This window comes from Miniopterus natalensis, chromosome 5 (genome assembly GCF_054644295.1).
Source record: "Miniopterus natalensis isolate mMinNat1 chromosome 5, mMinNat1.hap1, whole genome shotgun sequence".
Lineage (NCBI taxonomy): Eukaryota > Metazoa > Chordata > Mammalia > Chiroptera > Miniopteridae > Miniopterus > Miniopterus natalensis.
Genome location: NC_142085.1, coordinates 9,879,984 through 9,900,291, shown reverse-complemented (window position 1 = coordinate 9,900,291; position 20,308 = coordinate 9,879,984). Strand labels below are relative to the sequence as shown.

Genomic DNA, 20,308 nt, shown 5'->3' with positions numbered 1-20,308 from the left:
CCTCCTCCTGAGTTTTGCGAGTGTTGATGGGGAGCTGGGCACAGCCCCCAAAGACGTGGGCACTAACAGTCCTCTGCCTCTGTCCGGTCAGGAGAAAACCCCAGCTGAGCCATATGGCTTCTCAAATGTACTTCCCTCCCTCACTCCCAACCTTCCCCCTCCTTCCCCCCACCCCAGAGACCTTGCAAAATACTCTCAGTGTGAGACCTTTGGGAAAGCAGAGAGAAACAAGTGTTTTTCTGGTAGCTTCTTCTGTTGGCCAGCTAACCCAAGTCTCTAGGCCCAGCTGCCTTTATGCCTGTGGAGGGTGGGGGTGGGGGGTGGGCGGGGCAGGGACAGGACTGCAAGGAGAGAAACTGCACACTAATCTCAGTAAGCGATTGCTCCACTGTTGCAGCAGAAAAAACAGTGCCGCGGGAAGTAGAAGGGAACCTGGGCCCCGGTCTCCACTCTGGGCCCAAATACCTTCATCGGTAAAATATTTACAGGGAATGCTCTGGGTGGGGTTGGGAGAATCCCACCCAGTTTGCAAAGTAGATATAGATATCGGCAAACTCCCCACAAAATGCCCCAGTCAGACCCATGCCAGCCCGGATAGCGAGGCTGAGAGACGGGGCCCTGGAGGTACTACGTGTTGTAGGTGCCCGGGTGCCTCCTGGCTGTGTGAGCAAGCGAGGTGGGGGCAGGGGCAGGTGAGAAATCGCAGAGGCTTCCTAAAGTCCCGTTTCAGTATCTAGAACAAGGGTTCTTACCTGGGGTCTATAAACCACAGACTGCACACTGATTCAGAGGCCCGTGAACCTGAACAGGGAAATACCACAACTTTGCCTCACTCGCCTGCCTTTGGGTCCAGGCAGCAAACTGCAGCTGTGCTGGTGGCGCCAGCGGGCAGCAGAGCTCTCGTCGCCCTTCCTGCTGCTGCAGATGCGTCCCGACACGCCACTGCACGCTCCGCCACTCCGCGCCCGCAGCTGTTGTTAGGCCCACCCCTAGCACTGGTTATGCAATGTGCTAGTAAAGAAACCCAGGTCTCGAAACACCACACATTTAATCAAGTATTTCCGCAACTGTATTCCAACATTCCTAGCTTGCTGTGCAAACCTGTGTATTTTACTGTATGCATATGAAAATATTATTTTGAGAAGGGATCCATGGCCCAAAAAAGGTCAAGAGCTCCCAGCCCAGGGGAGCCTTGCTGACACTGGTCCAGAGTGCGGAGGCTGCTCAGGGGAGCAGAGGCTCTGTGGGAGGAGCCGGGTCAGAGTTCCACCTGCTCCAGGAAGCCTGGGGTGGGGTGGGGTGGGGTAGGGGGGGTGGGGGTGGGGGAGGCATGGACCCCACGGCTTCCTAAGTGCTGCAGTTAGCTCAGTGCCCATGGGCCTCGGCTGGCCATCCCGGAAAAGGGGGAAGTCAGCCGCCTCGGCTTAGGTCGCAGGGGCTTGGGGTGAATGAGGGTAGAGCCCCAGCTCACTGTGGGATAAAAGGAGGGGAGCACCCTGCGGTGGCTCTCAGGGGGTTGTTTCAACAAAATTTAAGAACACAAAAGCCAAGATTGGGGAGGGGTGGGATTCCTTCCTCCTCAGCTGTGGCTATAGCACTGCTGGGGCCGGGAAAAACTGCCCACGCTGCTTCATGTGCCAGGAGAAAGCTGGCATCTGCACACTGGGCTCTCTGCTGTGAGGGCAGATCCTCTCTGCCTCTCCATGCACTGCCCAAGGGCAGTGCCACCCCCAGCACCCACCAGGCAAGTCCTGCCCTGGGTGACCCAGATGGCCAGGCCCCAGCTGCCTGGGAGAGGAGCTGAGCCGTGATGCAGGACACCCTTCATTTTACTAAGGTGGGAGTCGAGGCCACAGTGACTGTTACTGAATTGTCCCCAGTCCCTCGGGCTGGCTTCCTCTTCTCTGTGAAGACCGTTCGAGCTGCCAAACCGGCCACAGGGGCTGGGGCACAAGACCTGCCCGAGATCCCACAGGCCAGCTGTGAGGTCACCTGAGCCCAGCCCAAGCTCAGCCCTCCTGCCCCCACCCAGCCTGAGGATGGACTTGTTTCCTGTCACTCTGGCCACGTGCCCATAGGGTAAGGCTGGGATCCATGGCCCCTGTCCCACTGCTCAGCACCCTCCCTTCCCTTCCGAGAAACTTCTCAGGTTTGAGGGAAGTATAGGGAAGGGGCTGAAGCAACCACAGAAGTTTAATCCTGGGATGGACCTGAGGACACAGTGATGATGGGGAGAGGCCTGGGAACCCCAGAGCCTAGAGGTCGTCAGGGGAGCGACCAAGGTGCAGGCTGGGCCACCACTTCTGCTTCCTGCTGCGTTCTCGGCTGCTCCTAACACCATGCTATTCTGGTTGGGGCAGAGAAATGACCAACAGCCTGCAGGACATCATTCATTCATTCACTCACTCACTCACAGACATCTGTTCCCAGCAGGGGCTCCCAGTGGGCACTGGGGAGAGGAGACAGATGTTGTGCACCGTGCATGCTGGCACAGAGGGCCTGGGCGGAGGGGCGATTGGAAAATGACCTCTTGGAGGGAGGCCTGAGGCTAAGTCCTGAGAAGCGAGGGGGGTGAAGGGCCCCTGTGCAGAGGCTCTGAGAGGAGCCCAGGGTACGGGGCCCTGCGCACTGGCCTGTGCTCCGCTCCGCGTGTGCAGGCTGTCAGGAGAAAGGGGGGCCTGTGGCTAAGGGCATTCAGGAAGTCTGGATTAAACAATGCTGAGCATTTACTGGAGGCCTCGTCAGAGCCTTGAACCTGCTCATAGGCAGGGTGAGTGGTGGTGTACCCCGGGACTCCTGCTCCCCGGGGGGCTAGGGCATAGGGACAACGGGAGGCAGGAGAGTTGGTGAGGTCAGAGAACGCAGGGGCCTTCGAACGCCAGGACTCGGAGGCTGGGCTTTCTCTCTGGGGCCGGAGGATTCTCAGAAGGCAATCAACTGAGGGGTTTAGACTCAGGGGACCTGGGGCAGTTTAGTAACCAGCAAGGTCAGGGCTGGGGCAGGACACAGCCAGCCCCTCCCACCATCTCCTCCTCCCTGGTTGACGGCAGGGCCGCTCTGGGAGAGAAAACAAACCCACCAACATGGGAGCTTGGAGAGGGGCTGGAAGGGAGGAAGGCCGGGGGGTCCTGGAAGCCAGGTGCGGTTCAGGGCCTGTGGCTCAGTGCTCAAGACTGTTCTGGTTCAAACCCCGAGCCCACGCATGTGGTTCTAGGGCCTGTGGCTCGGTGCTCAAGGCTGTTCTGGTTCAAATCCCCAGCCCACCGCTTCCCAGCCGTGGGCCTCTGGCTGAGCCTCCCGGGGAGGGCAGTGTGGCTCATTCTTTATTCTTTTCTTTTTATTTAAAGACATAATTTGAAGCTTAAAAAAAAAAGACATTATTTTTTAGAGCAGTTTTAGGTTTATGGAAAAACTGTGCCCAAAGTACAGAAGGTTCCCTATACTCCGTCCCATCCCAGTTCCCGGTAACATCTCGCGTGAGTGTGCTGCGTTTGTTACAATTGACCAACTAGCATCGGTCCCTTATTATTAACTAAAGTCCATGGTTTACATTACGGTTCACTCTGTGTTACACAGCCTATGGATTGAGACAAACGTACACTGTCAGGTACCCAGCCTTACAGCACCATACAGAATAGGTTCACCGCCCTAAAACTGCCATCTGAGCCCCAGTTTTAGCATCTCTGAGGTGAGAGTGTGAAGCTCATCCAAGCCCCTCAGTCTCCCTCTGCAGGGTCCCACTTAGGCCTCCTGATGAATTAGGTGGTACAGAAATCAGCTACGTTTCTCTAAACATGGCCTGATCTCTCTCGAAACCACTGGGCTCGGGGTGAGGGAAGGGGGTCCTCATGCAGACATTCTAGGGTCTCAACCCCAGACCTGCTAAATCTAAACCTCTGGGGTGGGCCCAGGAAGGTACATTTGAACCAGGTCCCTGGCGCACGGGAAAGTTTGAGGCCCGCTGGGCTGGGGGCAAGAACTACGGGGCAGGCCCCTGACTCTGTGCACGGGAATTGGTCCTACCGGTTTTTCAAACCCAGACAGCAGGATCCCAGCCATTGTCAGGTTAAATCTCAGCAGAAATGGACAACCATTCCCAACGGGGCAAGAGAACAGCTTTCTGTAGAGCCTGGAAAAAGCCCGAGTCTGCCTCTGCAGCTCCCAGTCAACGGGCTGCTGTTGTCTCATATCTTGATTGCTTAACACCCAAAATAACCTGCATGCTGTGTCTCACCAGCTGCAGCTCCCTCCACGACTGTCTTATTTTAGTGGCTGAGCATGCTTGGCGCCGAAACGAAGCACCTGCCCGGAAAGGGCCCTCCCTTGTGGACATCTCGAGTGGGCTGATGAATGTTCCCCAAAAAGCCATGTCTACCCGGAACCTCAGGAAGTAACCTTATTTGGAAATAGGGTCTTTGCAGATACAATGAGTAAGGACTGAGATGCGATCATACTGGATTAGGGCGGCCCCTACATTTAGTAGCTGCTCTTCTTGTAAGACAGACACACACAGGGGAGAAGGCCCTGCGCAGACAGAGGCAGAAAGTGGACTGAGCAGCTACGAGCCAAGGACACCGAAGATTCCCGGAGCCACCAGAAGCTGCGAAGAGGTGAGGACGGCTTCTTCTCTAGGGAGGGTGGCCCTGCAGATGCCTTGATTTCAGACTTCTGGCCTCCAGAATCGTGGCAGCATGAATTTCTGTGGTTTTAAGCCACCCAGGTGTGGTCAATTGTTTCGGCAGCCTTAGCAAACCAATACACCATCATTGACGGAGACCCCTCCCCCAGCTCAGCCCACCCCTCTCGGCCCCACTACAGCCGAGCAGGAAAGGACCCCACGCACAGGCGATTCTCCAGACAGGTATTTAATGTGGCCGGGGATGGTCACTGCTATTTCCTCCCAGCCAGCATCTTTGAATTCTGCATCTACTGGGCCTGTTTCCTGCACAAGGACAGGGCCCTCTGTCCTCTGCTTGGAAGGTTATAATCCAGGAAGGGTTCAGTAGTGACAAATAAATACTGGTTCTGGGGCTGTGTCTGGCAGGGGGTGTCCCATGGTGGTCCCTGGACTCAGCCAGGGATCCGCTGGACGAGTCATCACAGCTTCATGCCACTCCGGCGTCGTGAGTCCTTCCGGGCAATGGGGCTGAAGTTCACAATCTCCTTGTAGATGTGCTCTGGGAAAGGCAGGGGGCTCGAGGTGGGTAGGGGTGCTGAGGGCAAGAAAGAGCCCGGCCCCTGTCCCCACAGGGACAGCATGGAGTAAGTCAGCCCCGGGAGGAAGAAGTGCACACAGGAGACAGTATCTGAGCAGAGGGAAGGAAGCCTAGTGTCCAGGAGGGCGGAGGGCCCGAGGCCGGGCATGGGAGCAAAGGAGGCAGAGACAGGGAGCTGCGGCAGAGACGGAAGGAAGGAGCCCGAGGCCCAGCTTACGCTTCCATTCGTCCACTGTGAGTTTCTCATGTTCTAAGGAATCGTCAAATTTCTGGGCCTCTGTCTCCTCCTCAGGGTCCCGGAAGGGTTCAAAGAAGGGGTGGGCCAGGGCCTGCGAGGCCGTCAGGCGCTTGTCCACGTCCAGCTCCAGAATCTTCTCCAGCAGGTCCACGGCTGCAGTAAGAGCATGAGCCTCACACCCGGGCCTGGGAGAGCCAGACCACCCACCGGGGCAGAATGCAGAGGCCCAGGCCCGAGACTCACCCTGGGGGCTGGCGCGGGGGAAGAGCTGAGAGAAGTCCTTCTTGGGGCTCTGTGGCAGGGACTGGATATAGGCTTTGGCCTGGAAAACAGAAAAGCACTGACTAATCTCCAACTGTCAGCCCCTTGGGGCTCGGCCTTGGGGTATAGAGCAGGGATTCCTGAAGGCTCAGTCAGTCCAAAGTGGGTGAAGGCCAAAGCACCCGCCGAGGCAGAGGGGCTCAGGTAAGCCCCCTGCCCAAAGGCCTGCGGCCCGCCTGCCCCGTCAGCCCAGGCCTTGCCACTCACCGCTTTGTCATTCAGCTTCTGCACAAACTCTGCACCTGGCACCCCGGTCACCTTCAGGATCTGGGTCAGCTGGTCCAGGTCTGGGCGGCAGGTTAAGGCTCCGCCTCGGTCTCTGCCGACGGGTCCACAGCTGCCCTTCCCTCCGGCCCTCAATCGCCCCCAGGCCCCGCGGCGACCACCCAGGCTCCAGGCGCCTAACTCCCGCCTGCTTCGGGGAAGGTCCGTCCCTCAGGACTCGGGTCTCTGGAAGGCTTCCCTGGGGGGCCAGGTGAGGGTCCCTCCCACACACGCTCCCGGGGGTGCTGCCGCGGGCCCACATCCCCCTGCATCGCCTTCCCCGACTCCCCAGTCTCCCCACCCTCATGCTCCAAGCTGGGCAGGGCGGACCCGCAGCTCGGCAACACCTGCACGGTGTACACGCACACACACGCACACACACACACACGCACACGCACACTCAGCGGGCGTGCCAGAACGTGAAGCATTTCCCCCATCGTGGTGCAGTGACCAGTGGCTACGTTCCATCGTTCTGCTCACTGCACCGTGGGCACCTAGGGCTTCCACACTGAGAAAAAAGATCTAAGTAAGAAAGTGTCTGTGGAAGGGATGAATCCCTGGATGAATTCTCTTTCCCAGCAAAGGATACAATCTTTCCCCTTGAACAGCGTCTTCCCCGTCAGCATCTCAGCCATGATGCAGCCCACGGACCAGATGTCCACTGCCAAGGGAGGGGAGGAAGTGTCACCTGGACCGCTGACCACGGCCCAGCGGGCAGTCAACCCGGAGACACCAAGATGGCCTTCGGGGAGCTGCCAGAGAGGACCCCGAGCCCCCACCCCAGCCCTAGCCTCAGGCCTCCCGGCAGCCAACCACTGACCAGTCTGGTTGTAGTGCATCCAGCTGAGGATCACCTCGGGGGCCCGATACCAGCGGGTCACCACGTAGCCAGTCATCTCGGCGTCCGCATGCCGTGCCAGCCCAAAATCCAAGATCTATGACTCGGGGGACATGGGGAGGAGCTTGCTGAGGAGAGGAGGCTCTTGGAGCAGCTTCGGGGGGGCTGCTGTGGGAGAGGGGCCCACCCTACCCCGGCTGACCCTGCCTGGGCCACTCACCTTCAGCTCACAGTCCTCGTTCACGGCGAGGTTGCCCGGCTTCAGGTCCTAGAGGAGAGAGAGGGAGCAGCAGGCAGAGAAGCAGAGATGGGAGCTTGTCCCTGCCTGGCCACCTCCCAGCATGCAACCTCACCCCCCCCACCCCTCGCCGGGGGTCCCTCTCCTCATTGTACACGAGGGCCGGACGGTGTCCTACAGGCCCCACCAGCTCAGGGCTCACTTTGCAGCTTTTCCCAAGTTTCCCAGAACACAGCTGGGTCTGAAAAATTCACATGTCAGATCCCCGATGTCCCGAAGGACTGTGCCCTCCCTCCATTTCCCCCCCTCCCTGGCTGTGGAGCACCCTCCGGGGTGGGCGGGACCCCGGTGGAGGCAGCACTCACCCTGTGGATGACGCCAGCCGAGTGGATATACTGTGTGGGGGAGAGAGAGGAGGGTGGGTCCCGCGCCTAGCTTCACCCCAGGCTCTACGGGCTGGCCCAGAACCCCCCGCCCTGTCACAGTGGGCTCTCCTGGCCCAGGCCTGGCAGCCCCCAAACCTCAGGTCTCACCCCCCCGCTGTCCTCCAGGTCCCCACCCACCTTAAGACCCTTGAGCATCTGATACACCAGGCACTGGATCTTGTCCTCACTGAACTCCATGCCCATGATCTTCTGCAGGTCCGTCTGCATGAAGGGCATCACCAGGTAGCTGCAAGGCACGAGGGCTTCTGTACAGTCCCGAGCCTCACCCAGCCCGGGTCTGAGCTTGAGGAGGGGCAAGAAGCTGGGGCCAAGCGGGGGCCCCCGAGATGACCTCCGAGTGTAAGCAGAACCAGTCCACCCACAGCCAGCCAGGGCCCCGCACGGCCTCCTGGCCCCTGGGGCCTGGCTCGGGGCCTGGCCACAGCCGCGGCCCTTGGCAGAGCTCGGGGCGAGCACTTCAGCGGGCGTGTGCTCAGGAAAACCAAATGCAGCTGGGCTCCCCCTCTTCAAAGGTGCCCTCTCCCTGCCTCCTCTGCGCCCCAAGAAAGCCGGAGCCGGGAGTTAGAAACATCTCCCAGTGCCTCCTTCTGCTTCTGTCCAAATCTCCTCTCCCCCAGAGGGTCATGCCTGGCCGAGATGGCTCCGGGCACAACCCCAAATGCCTGCCCTTCCAAGAAGGAAACAATAAAACCATTTCCAGGAGGGCGGAAGAAGGAAGGAGGCGGCCGTCTTAAATGATTGCGAAACAAGCCGAGGTCAGCGAAACGTAACTGTTATTCAAGGTAGTGACGGCAAAGTCCAGAACAAAAACGATAAAGATGGAAAAGGGAACACTAAGGGGGAGACCCCCTCCGTGCGCCTGTGACCGAAGCCTTCTGCCTGACCACACGCCGCCTCCTGCCGGGCCCTGCTCCGCGCACAGTCCCCTCCCGCCTTTGACTTTCACCGCCGGTGGACCCTGGTTCTTTCTTCTTGGCCCACAACTTGCTGAAGTCTCGCTGTGCTAGAGCTACCTTTCCTTGACCTTGTTTCTGAAGTAACTGCCCCTTCTCCCTCTTTCTCTCCCCTCCAAACCTCTAGAAGAGTGGTCTACGCATCTGCACCCCACTGCCTTAAATCCCGGGCCTCCAACAACCTGGCGCCTGCTCTCACTCCACCACCCAAACTGCTCCGATCGAGGTCCCCAGCAACGGCCCAACACCCCCCTGGCTCCCTCTCTTCCCATGTGGCGTCGCAAAGTCCGACGCTCCCCCGAGACGCTCTGCCTCTGAGGAGGTGCCCTCAGCTCTTCACCTGCGCATCCTCCTGGACCTTCTTTAACTGATATTGTCATCAACAGGATCACGTCATGCTCTGTGCTGGCCGGTCCTGGGCTGCGTTACCGTTCACGGTGACGGTTCCAACCCAAGTCCACATTCCTAGTGCAGACCTTCCTCTCCTGAGCTCTGGATTTCCTTGCGACTTCTGAATAAACATGGGAATGTTCACGGGCTCCTCAAAAGTGAAGTGTCCAAGTTCAATTATCTTTCTCCCAAGATCTGCTCTCCCTCCACCTTGTACTCCGAGCAGGAAAGTGGCACCCCCTGACCTTCGCACCTCTCCCTGCCACTGCGTCCCCAGGGTCTCAGGTCAGCCCATCAGCTCCACTCTAGATGGTGGCCTGGGTCTCGAACACAACCCGCTAGGTTCCCGCTCCCAGAGCTGCTCCCTGCTCCTTTCTTACTGCCACCACAATACATCCCCCAAATCTGATCCGGCCACGTCACCTCACTGCTCAAAACCTCTGTGGATTTGAAGATGCCTGAGGGATCAAATCCAGACTCTTAGCTTAACCAAACCAGTCACACCAAACGTCTCAATATTGCCTAAACAGTCCAGCCTCTTCCGTGTGCCGTGGCCTCCGCTCTCGCAGCTCCTGCTGCCTGGGACGCCTTCAGCCCCTTCTACTACCCAAGGCAAACTTCCACTCATCCTTCAGCACTGAATTCAAATGCTGCCTCCGCTGTGAACCCCCCCCCCCCCGAGGCAGCATGCAGTCCTCAGCACTCTACTCACGCCTACAGTGCAGAGCACACTATCAGCATTCACTTAGAAACTGCACCCTCACCCCACCTGGACCCCTACCCCGCCAGAGGGGCTGGTCATGTTAAATTCCAAATGCTAAGCCCAGCAACCGGCATTATAGGAAAAACTCCATTCAAAACATACTTCAACATAAGGAAGGCCATATAGGACAAACTCACAGCCAATATCCTACTCGACAGTAAAAAGCTAAACGTGTTTTCCTTAAGATCAGGAATAAGACAAGGATTTCTCTTTCACCACTTTTATTCAACATAGTACTGGAAGTCCTAGCCACAGCAATCAGACAAGAAAAAGAAATAAAAAGCATCCAAATTGGACAGGAAAAAGTAAAACTGTCTTTATTTGCAGATGGCATGTTACTGTATAGAGAGAACCCTAGAGATGCCACCAAAGAACTACTAGAACTGATAGATGAATTCAGTAAAGTAGCAGGATACAAATTTAATATCCAGAAATCATGTGCTTTCTTAAATTGTTGTTAATACTCACCTGAGGATATTTTTCTCATTGATTTTTAGAGAAAGTGGAAGGGAGAGAAGGGGAGAGAGGGAGAGAGAGGGAGAGAGAAACATGGATGTGAGAGAGACACATCGATTGGCTGCCTCCTGTACGTGCCCAGATCAGGGCACGTGCCCTTGACCAGGAAGCGAACCCTCAACCCTTCCGTGCTTGGGCCGACGCTCTGTCTACTGAGCCAGACCGACCAGAGCACATGTCAGTTGTATTTGTATATACAAACTATCAAAAAGAGAAGTTAAGAAAACAATTCCATTTACAACTGCATAAAAAACCCACACACCTAAGAATAAATTTAGCCAAGGTGGTAAAAACCTGCACTCGAAAAATTATAAGGCATTGGAGAAAGAAACTGAAGGAGATACAAATACATGGAAGCATATTGTGCTCATGGATAGGAAGAATTAACATTGTTAAAATGTCCATACTACCCCAAAAATCTATAGATTCAGTGCTATGGCATTTTTCACAGAACTGGAGCAAGTCATCCTAAAATTTCTATGAAACCATAAAAAACCCCAAACAGCCACAGCAATCTTGAGAAAGAAGAGCAAAGTTGGAGGTATCACGCTACCTGATATCGAACTATACTATCAAACCACTGGAATCAAAGCAGCATGGTACTGGCATAAAAAAAGACACATAGACTAATGGAACAGATTAGAGAGCCCAGAAATAAGCCAACACCTATATCGTCAATAGTATTTGACAAAGGAGGCAAGAATATACAATGGGGTAAAGACAGTCTGGTCAATAAGTGGTGCTGGGAAAACTGGACAGAAAAAGAAAGATCACATTCTGACACTACATACAAGAATAAACTCAAAGTGATTAAAAACTTAAACGGAAGACCCTAAACCATAAAACTTTTAGAAGAAAACACAGGCAGTAAATGCTCTGACACTGCTCTTAGTAATATATACTTTTAATATATATCTCCTTGGGAAGGGAAACAAAAGGAAAAAATAAACAAATGGGACTACATCAAACTAAAAAGGTTTTGCATAGCAAAGGAAACCATCCAAATGAAAATGAAAAGACAGCCTACTGAATGGGAGAACATATTCGCCAATGATACATGGTAAGGGGTTAATATCCAAAATACATAAAGAGTTCATACAACTTAACACCATAAAAACAAACAATCCAATTTAAAAATTTCTCCAAAGAGGACATACAGATGACCAATAGACATATGAAAGATGCTCAATGTCACTAATCATCAGAGAGATGCAAATTAAAATGACAATGAGGTGTCACCTCGAACCTGCTAGAATGGCTCCATCAACAAATCAACGAACTAGAAGTGCTGGCGAGGGTGTGGGGAAAGGGGAGCCCTGGTGCATTGTTGTGGGGGGTGTTGCAAACTGGTGCAGCCGCTATGGAAAGCAGTATGGAGGTACCACAAAAAATTAAAAACAGAACTACATTATGACCCAGCAATTCCACTTCTGGGTTTTTATCCAAAGAATTCCAAAACACTAATTCAAAAAGACATATGCACCCCTACGTTCATTGCAACACTATTTACAGTAGCCAAGATCTGAAAACAATCTAAGTGCCCATCAACAGCGGATTGGATAAAGAAGGTGTGGTGCATATATACAATGGAATACTACTCTGTCATAAAAAAGAATGAAATCTTAACCACTTAAGACAACATGGATGGACCTAGGGAGTATTATGCTAAGTGAAGTAAGTCAAACGGAGAAAGACAAATACCACAGGATTTCACCAAATAACAACAACAAAAAACAACCACCAACCAAATAAACCAAAAAAACCAGAAACAGGCTCATAGATGTAGAGAGCAGACGGATGGCTGCCAGAGGGAAGGGGCGGCTAAGGGGGCTGGGTGAAGAAGGTGAAGGGAGTAAAAAGTACAAATTGGTACTTATAAAATAGTCTCGGGATGTAAAGTACAGCATAGGGAATGTGATCAATAATATTGCAATAACTATGTATGGTGCCAGGTGGGTACTGCAAATATCGGAGGCTGGGGATGGGGGGGGAGGGCAGGCACTTTGTGGAGTTTATGATTAGTCGACCACTATGCTATACATCTGAAACTAATACAAAATAATACTGAATGTAAACTGTAATTGAAAAATACAATTTAAAAAAGATAAAATGTTATCCCCCTAAAAAACCCCACTCCATTCAAAATTACTGCATTACATTTAAAACAAAAGCATGCTAACAAAGAGGCCTCCAGAGCACTTAAATAGGACTGGGGGGAAAAAAATCCACCTTCCCAAAGGTTTCTAAATTTTAGACGAGCCACTGCACTAGCCAAGCCACGCATTTAGCACCGAGGCTTTTCGGTTACATATAACTCTGTCAAACACCCATTAGCCAGAGGCAGTCAAGGCTTCCTGATCCCTGCTTCATGCTAGAAAGAGCCTCACGGTCCAGACCCGCACCTGGGCGCCCGGAGAATGTCCAGGTGAGCTGGTGCCAACCCCGTGAGGATGGATGGACCCGAGAGTATTATGCTAAGCGAAATAAGCATGAAATGGTGTCTTGGTGGCATTAAAGCTGGGTAACACGAAAAGCGGCTAGCAAAGCAGACAGCTGTGCCAGGCATGCACCCCACAAAGGCCCTCCCACCTCCTCCTGCCTGCCCTTCTCTCCACCCTTGGCTGGACAGATCTCTTCAGAGAGAATCACACCCCAACAACCCGAAGGCACAGGGACTGCCAGGGCAGAAAGCCCCTTACCCAGAAGAGAGAATCTGGAACCCCCCACCCCAACTTGCTCCCCTGGAACCCAGTGCAGCCAGACTCACAAGTCATGGAAGCTGCGCAGGGAGGAGGCTGGGGTGAAGACATCCAGGAGCCCGATGACCTGGGGAGAAGGGTGCCAGTGAGGGCTCAGCCACACACAGGACCACCCACCCTTTCCCAACACACCACCTCCCGCAGGAGGCAGGTTCCCAGCCTTCTTGGACGCAGTTAAGGGGCAGAGGCTGAAGAGGAACCCCCCCTAATTGGGAGGGAGCACGGTGATGGAGAGCCAGGCCAGGGAGAAGAGCAGGTGCATGTTCCGGTGCTCGCTGCCCCCAACTCTGGGGTTCAGGGGAAGCAGCACAAAACCATGCAACTCATGCAGGGACCCACACGTGGTGAAGGGAATGAAGGAACAGGGAAGGAGCCTTCCAGCCAGCAGGCTCCCTGCCCTTGACCTTGGGTCTCCTATCACCTGACTCTTGCCTGCCAAAGGGCTGGTCCGCAGCCAGGGGCAAGACCACCCCTGGCTGGAGGCCGTGGGGAGGGCTGCTGAAGAAGAGTGGGGCTTAAAACGTGCACAAAAATTTGAAGTTGTTATTTGTAATGTCTGCCTTCCAACCCTAGAGCAGAGCCTGGTTGCCAGGCCCCAGGCTGGGCCACTAGTTTTCTAGCTGTTTCTATCAGATAGGACAGTCTAATGGTTACGCACTGAGGCCTGGAGCCTGGCTGCCTAAATTCAAGTCCCAGCTCTGCCACCGACCAACCACACAAGCTGTGGGCCTTTGGTGCCTCAGTTTCCCCATGTGTATATAGGAGTTAACAGTACTTATCTTGTGCGACACTGTGAGGCTTAAACAAGCTGGTCTGTGCAAAGCTCTTAGGACAGAGCCGGCACATCCTAAGGGCTCCATACTGTCCGAATCTATTATTGTTGCTGTTGTCAGGGTCATGCGGCCAAACAACATTAACTTGGATTCTGGGCACCAGCTCTCAGACCTAGAACCCAGGCCAAGTTCCTCCGAGCCCGTTTCCTCCTAACAGTGAGAGTAAATTTGCACCTCACAAAGGTCATTCTGCTCCACTGCCAAACACACCCCTTACACCCCGCCTGGGAGGTAGCAGGGCAGGCCCTGCGCCCCATCTTCATAAGGAGGGGGGCAACCAGGATCAGAGGCCCTTCTCCTGGCCGTGTCAGAGCTCTCTGCACCTGCTGCGCCCGGGCAGGGTCAGGGTCAGGGGCAGGGGCAGGGTCAGGGGCGGGGGCCCGCCTCCCCCCTTCCCCAGCCTACGTTCTCGTGCTGCATGTGCTTCAGCAGCAGCAGCTCCCGGTAGGCCCTCCTGGCGAAGATCTCCGACTGGAAGGGCCGGCTCAGCTTCTTGATGGCCACCTTCTCTCCCGACCGCTTGTCGATGGCGGAGCTGCGGGGCACCGGCGGTCAGCGCGCAGCCCTCCCCCTGGGCCGCGCCATCCGGATCCGGGCTGGCATCGCCTGGGCCACGCTCACCCAGCCCCTCCCGGGCCCGCAGGCCAGGCCGGGGAGGCTGATGCCCGGGCCCCGCGGGCGAGGCGGCGGGGCCGGGGGCGCGCGGCGGGGGGGCGCGCCGGGGTCGGGGACACGCAGCCCCGCAGGGAGCCGGGCTCTGCCCCTTGGCCAGTCCCTTCTCCCTCTCGGGGTGCCGTGTACCCCTGTGACAACGGGGCTCGCCCGGAAGAGCTCTGGGCGGCCCTTGTAAGAACCAGACCCAGGGCTAATCCAACCCACGGAGACCCCGCAGAGCCAGCGAGATGGGGGGGCACCTGGGAGGACCCCCGGCCCGCCGCCGCCGCGCGCAGCCCGAGGCTTCTCGCTCACTTTCTCCTTCGCCTCCCAGTTCCCCCGATTCGGCCCCGGAAAAGCCCCCGGAGGGTCTTCCGAGCCCGCGGGGCGCTGCGCGCTGGAGACCCCGTCGGAGAGGCGGGCGCGTGGCCCCAGGAGCCCCGCAGGCGAGGGGAGCCCGAGGCGGGGCCCGCGGAGCAGGAGCGGGGCGCTGGCCCGACCCCGGCCCGCGGGAGGCTCCACCCGACCCCGGGGCCTGGGCGCCCGCCGGCCCCGACGCCCCGACGCCCCGCGCCCCCCGCGCCCCCAGCGGGCGCGCGCCCGGGACTCACCACACGGCGCCATAAGCCCCGCTGCCGACGTGCGCGGGGCTCAGGTAGGTCTTGGGCAGCTCCCAGGCGGTCTTGTTGACGTCCTGCTTGTAGAAGCCCTTTTTCCGGGGGAGGCTCATCCCGCGCGCCCAGTCTCCGCGCCCCAGCGTGGCTGCTGCGCTCGCGGCCCCGGGGCTCCGGGCACCGACCCGTCCGCGGCCCGGCCGCGCCCTCCGCGCGCCGCCCCCGCCTCCCCGCGCGAGGGCGGGGCCTGCGGGGCACGTCCCGCCTGCGGCCGCCCAGGTGCGCCCGCCCCGCCCCGCCCCCACCTGCGCGCCCCGCGCGCGGTGCTGCCCCCGGCGGGCGGCCGGGGCTCCGGGGCGAGGGGTCCCGCGCGGGGCCGCGGTGGGAAGGCGGGGGCCCCCCGGCTCCCTGCGGCCCCCGGCTCCGCGGGAACATCTCCCGGGATAGTGAGGACGGTTTGGGAAAAACAAAGCCAAACCCCCAACCTTTTGATGATGGAAAGTTCCAAACATTATACAAAAACAGATAAAATAGCTTTTCACACCTGACTGTGGACACGAACCCCCTGGGGATTGTATTTTATTAACATACAGCTTGTGATTCAGCTGGTCTGGGGCGGAGCCCAGGTTCTGCATTTCCCAGGCCCCCGGGGTCTGGGGGCCACACTGAAGACGAGGGTCTAGTGAACCCCAGGGACCTGATCCCGCAGCGTCACCAACGCGTCAGCTCCCGGTCACTTATATTCCACCTGCATCCCTCCTCCCTCATGATTTTGAAGCAAAACCGGGTATCGTATCATTTCATGCATAAATATTTTTTGCATCTCTAAAAAATAAGGATTAGTTTAAAAACACACCAGCAGATCGTTTTTACACCTAAAATGAATCACAGTAATCCTATAATAATCAACTCTCCAGCCCAGGTTGAAAGGTCCCGTTTCATAGTTTTTCTGGCTTCCTAAGGGCCTAGACGGCGATGACCAGCCAGGCCTTCTGCTCCCGGTGCCGGGGGGTGCTCAGCATGAAGGAAACTCTGCGCTCGAACTAAACCGCCGAGGCCTCCCAGGCGCGAGGCAGGAGGCCGAGAGCGGCGGCCACGAGAGGTGCGGCGCCCAGCCTGACCTGTCCGGCCGCGCTGGCCTGGAAGCCGGGCTGTGGAAGGGACGGGGACCGTTGCTTCACTTTGTCAAGGACAGAGAAGGAGGCTTAAGGAAGGGAAGGAACTTGCCTGTGGCCTGCAGGGTGGGGGTGGGGTGCTCCTTGGGGTTCTGCAGGCCTCAGGCTCGGTGCCACAGCCCCGCCCTCCGAGCCCTGCAGCCACGCACAGCCTGGAAGACCATTTGCGGGGGAGGAGCGCAGAGCTCCCACAGAAACGCCCAGCAGGCATTGCCGGCAGGGCACGGGCCTTGCTCACACCTGACGCACGGTAGGATATCAAACACACGTGGAGAATGAATGGGAGGGTCAGCCCATTAGAAGAGAAAAAATATTTATTTAATGAACACCGCCGTTTGCCATTTGCCAGTCATTCTTCTAAGTGTTTTACATACACAACTCCCGCAACCCTGGTGAGAGGCTTGTGAGTCAGTACTGCTGTTTGCCCTCATTGTACAGAGAGGTTAAGTAACTTGCTGAAGGTCACACAGCTGGTAAGGCGCAGGGCTGGGCTGAAGAAGCTGGCACAGCCCAGCTTTAGGGTGCAGGCTCTCGCCCCGAGGCTGTGCGGTGTCTCTGGGCTGAGAGGCATTGCCCTCGAAGGAAATGGCCGTGTTTGAAACCATCTGCCTTGCCCACGTCATGAGGACATGTCTGCTGCTCAGACCCTGCGTGTCCCCCTCAGTACATCCTGCCCAGAGTGTCTGACAACTCCCCCCCCCTCCCGTCCTTCCTGCCCCACCCCTGACTGAGACCTCGTGGGAGGAAAAGGGAAAGGGCTAGGTGCCTGGGGGGACAACCGGAGTTTCTGACCTTTGGGTGGAAGGAACCCTAAGTCTGCAGTTGGAAGAGGCCTGGAGGCCAAAGTTCAGGACGGCACAGAAAAGAGAGAACTGTCCAGGAGCCTTGGGTTTCTTGGCTGAGGATCCAGTTGTCCCCTGTAGGGACAGGGCTTGCAAACCTGAGTGTGGCAGAGGTGAGCCCAGAAAGGTGAGGGATATGAGGGAAGTGCTCGTTGCCCAAGCGGGTGCAATCCTGCGAGGGCGCAGGCTGACCACTCGGGCTGTGGCTCCGGAGCCTCTTAGGCAACGGTCAGGAAGTGACTCAGGCCTCAGGCTCTGCTGACACTGACCCCCGCCTCGGCCTCTCTGGGCCTGTTTACTCAGCAGCCAGGCACCCCTGGAGAGAAGGAGCCAGTCAGGGGAGTCACAAATGGGCGGGCGACGAGGAGGGGAGGGCCACTGAGGATGTCCTGGGTGCGGGCGCTCCCCTCCCGAAGCCCCCGGGGCTCTTTCCTCTTTGAGCTCTGGCCCCTCTGCTCTGCCCTCCCAGACACTGGCCCAATTTGCAGTGTTGGTTTCTGCCCTAGTAACGCAGAGGTAGGGGGTTAGGAACCGACTTTGGCGTGAGACCTGAATTTCCACCCTGGCTGTTCCGCCAGCTGTGTGATCCGGGCAAAGTCCCTGTTGGAGCTTCAGTGTCCCCCTTGTGAAATGCACACGAAGGCAAAGCATGACAAGTCTGTCTGAAGCATCCTGGGGTGTATCATTCCAGGTGCCGTACAGCAGCAGCCCGGTGAGGCAGGGACTGTCCGTGCTTCCTGCCAAAGGTCACCAGAAACGCACCTGCGGTGAGCAAGCTGCGTTCAGGACGCGGTGCAGCAGCAGGGACTGCTCCGTGCGGCCCGGGCGTCTCGGGAAGAGGGGGTTAGACGGCCTCGCTGTGAGGTTTGGGCTGCTGTTCGGTGCCTGGTGGGGTTAGGGAGGAAGGACTTTGTTGTGGATTAGACGCGGTTAGGAGGAGGAGGTGGCTCTCGGGTGGGTGTTTTGATCAGTCTCACCCAGAAGGAGGGACGACTAGAACGAAGGGAGAGCTGTAACGGGAGAGGAGGCAGCCTCCGCTTTGTTAGCTCGATCGAGGATGTTTGGTCATTTTTGTGGCTTGGACAACATTCATGTTTTGTCTGTGTTCAGACATGGCTGGGAGTGGTCTTGATTCTGTCTTGACCCACCGTGGTCACAGATGGCCTTGTCTGTGTCCCACAGGAGCACGGCCAGACCAGCTGAGCCAGGTCAGTTCCAGCCTCACCAAAGCCTTGTGTGTCATTTGCCTAAAGTCATACATGACCAAGAAGGTGGTGGACGTGGCCTTCAGACCTGCTCCACGGTCTGCACATTCAGCCACCAACGAGACTGAGAAATGGCTGTTGCTATAGCATCGTCCCCCGAGTGAGGCTGTGAGCCCTGGGGGCCAGGGACATGGTTAGGCTTCTTAGAGCTGGAACCAAAAGCCCCACGTGATTGTGAGGCTGGCTGCCCACGCCCCCATCCTGACCACCCAGATCCATCTCGCCCCAGACACTCCAGCCCGCTCCGTCCCAAACGGCAGGCCCGGCAACTCAAACCCTCACCACGATTGGCCACGAGACCTGTGAAACAGAAATCGTGATACGCCTGGGGTCCCGAGGGACGGAAACAGCGAGGGAGCCCAGAGCTCTGGCGCCAACTCAGAGGTTCCCATGCTCCTCGGTGCCTTTTAACACGCCACGGAACAATCAAACCCCAAGGAGGGAGGGAGCTGCGGGGAGAGCCTTGCAGAGCTGCAGAGGGGTGCTCCCGGCTGGTTAAGTTAGCTAGCCACTCTAAGCCTCAGTTTCCTCATCTGTCAAACAGGAGCGGGTAATTATACCCATTTCGTGGAGGCATCGTGAGGATGAAAAGAGATGACACGAGATGGCACATAGTAGGCTCTCGCTAGGCGCTCCTCCCCCAGCGTTGTCCAGCTTTGCCTCCCCAGCCCAGGCGTGTGCCGGGAAAGGTCTGGGCAAAGCAGTGAGCTCTGCGGATCTCTGCAGAGGAGCAGGTGTCCAAACTTTTCCACTCTGTTCCCACCTCTGACCCCACCCTCCAGCTTCCTTCCTCTGTTGCCCCCTCCCACTCTCACCCCCCCCCCCCAAGTCCCCATGGACCCAGCTCAGAACACCTGGGGGCAGCTTGCTGGCCTCTGGCTTGCTGGGCCATCCTTCCCCAGTACCTCTTCCCTTCCAGGGGACTGGGGCTGGCTCAGGTGACTCAGGGCTGGACCAGAACATCCATCCCAGCAACAGAACATGAGGCTCCTCCTCACAGGCGCCCCTCTGTGGTAGGAGCCTCCCTGCCCTCAGCTTTAGCACCCCCTGGTGGAGGACACAGGTAGGGACAGCTCTGCCAGTGCGGCCCCTCACAGCCTGCCTGCCTTGCTGGGCCCCGGAAGGTAGACTTTCCCCCTTCACAGTCACACTGCCCTGGTCCTCACTCTCCCCCCCCTCTGCCACTACACCCCAAACCCGCATCCCTTCGCCCAGCCAGCAGGATGGGCCCTTGGTCCAGCCCTGTGACACTGTGGCCTGGGGTCCGTCTGGGGGGACACTCTGGCGAGGCCTCTGCTCCAGCGATCTCTGCGCTGCCTGGGTGGCATCCAGCACAGCTTTAGTCACTCCGCAGTGCGCCCTGAGAGATGGCATCTCCTCTGGGAAGATGCCCCGGGGAGGGCGAGGACAGCTTCTTGGCCACCGCTGAGCCCTGGCACCCGCTGGCCCGCCGTCGGTGCTCGGGAAATACTTAGTGAATGGATGACCCGAAGATTTTTGTGTCTCTTGTGGGAATAAGGGGCAGGGAGGGGATGTGGTCTGCGGACCCCAGTGGTGGGACTGGGGAGCAATGGTGGACTCAGGTCCTGTGGGCCGTCTGGGGCGTGTGGGCTCGGTTCTGCTGGCACAGTCCGCCCTGGAAGGGTTTGGGCCCGTGCCGGTGCCTGTCAGCAGTCCCGTGCTTCAGGACTTCTCAGGTGTCACCTCCCGGATGTCTCGCTCCCGGAGGCCAGGCCTCGGAGCGGTATGCCTGGTGGCCCCCAGATCCTGGCACGAGGCCGCACCTGTGTGTGGTGGGAAAGGTTTTTGATAAAGAACCAGGGGGCACAACCCAAATTTGGGGACTTCTTCTATCACCAAGAATTTGCACCAAACTTCATTCCAGAGCTGGCCCCTCCCTGCCTACAGCCCTCACGGTTCCCACTGAGGTTCTAGATGAGCCAGAGCCTCAACCCTTTGGAGTCGCCCTTTCTTCCTGGCTTT

At 57.3% G+C, this 20,308-nt stretch overlaps 1 protein-coding gene across 1 annotated transcript; it reads right to left on the bottom strand.

Moving 5' to 3' along the window:
• Nucleotides 1-3,398: 3,398 nt before the first annotated feature.
• On the bottom strand, nucleotides 3,399-15,170 carry MAPK13 (mitogen-activated protein kinase 13). Its single transcript, XM_087817361.1, has 12 exons — nucleotides 15,041-15,170; nucleotides 14,181-14,310; nucleotides 12,951-13,009; nucleotides 7,679-7,787; nucleotides 7,481-7,510; nucleotides 7,098-7,145; nucleotides 6,860-6,974; nucleotides 6,629-6,700; nucleotides 5,983-6,062; nucleotides 5,698-5,776; nucleotides 5,434-5,607; nucleotides 3,399-5,177 (listed from the first exon to the last, which is right to left on the bottom strand). Exons 1-12 carry the CDS (start codon nucleotides 15,157-15,159, stop codon nucleotides 5,098-5,100), a joined length of 1,095 nt encoding a protein of 364 aa, XP_087673487.1. The 5' UTR covers nucleotides 15,160-15,170; the 3' UTR covers nucleotides 3,399-5,097.
• Nucleotides 15,171-20,308: the final 5,138 nt, after the last annotated feature.

Coding starts and splice junctions, on each gene's coding strand:
- MAPK13 (XM_087817361.1), bottom strand. CDS start 15,159: ATGAGCCTCCCCCGGAAAAAGGGCTTCTACAAGCAGGACGTCAACAAG. Junction 7,511..7,678: donor AGATGCTCAAGGGTCTTAAG/GTGGGTGGGGAC, acceptor TCCCCCACACAG/TATATCCACTCGGCTGGCGT. Junction 6,975..7,097: donor ACGAGGACTGTGAGCTGAAG/GTGAGTGGCCCA, acceptor CCCGAGTCATAG/ATCTTGGATTTTGGGCTGGC.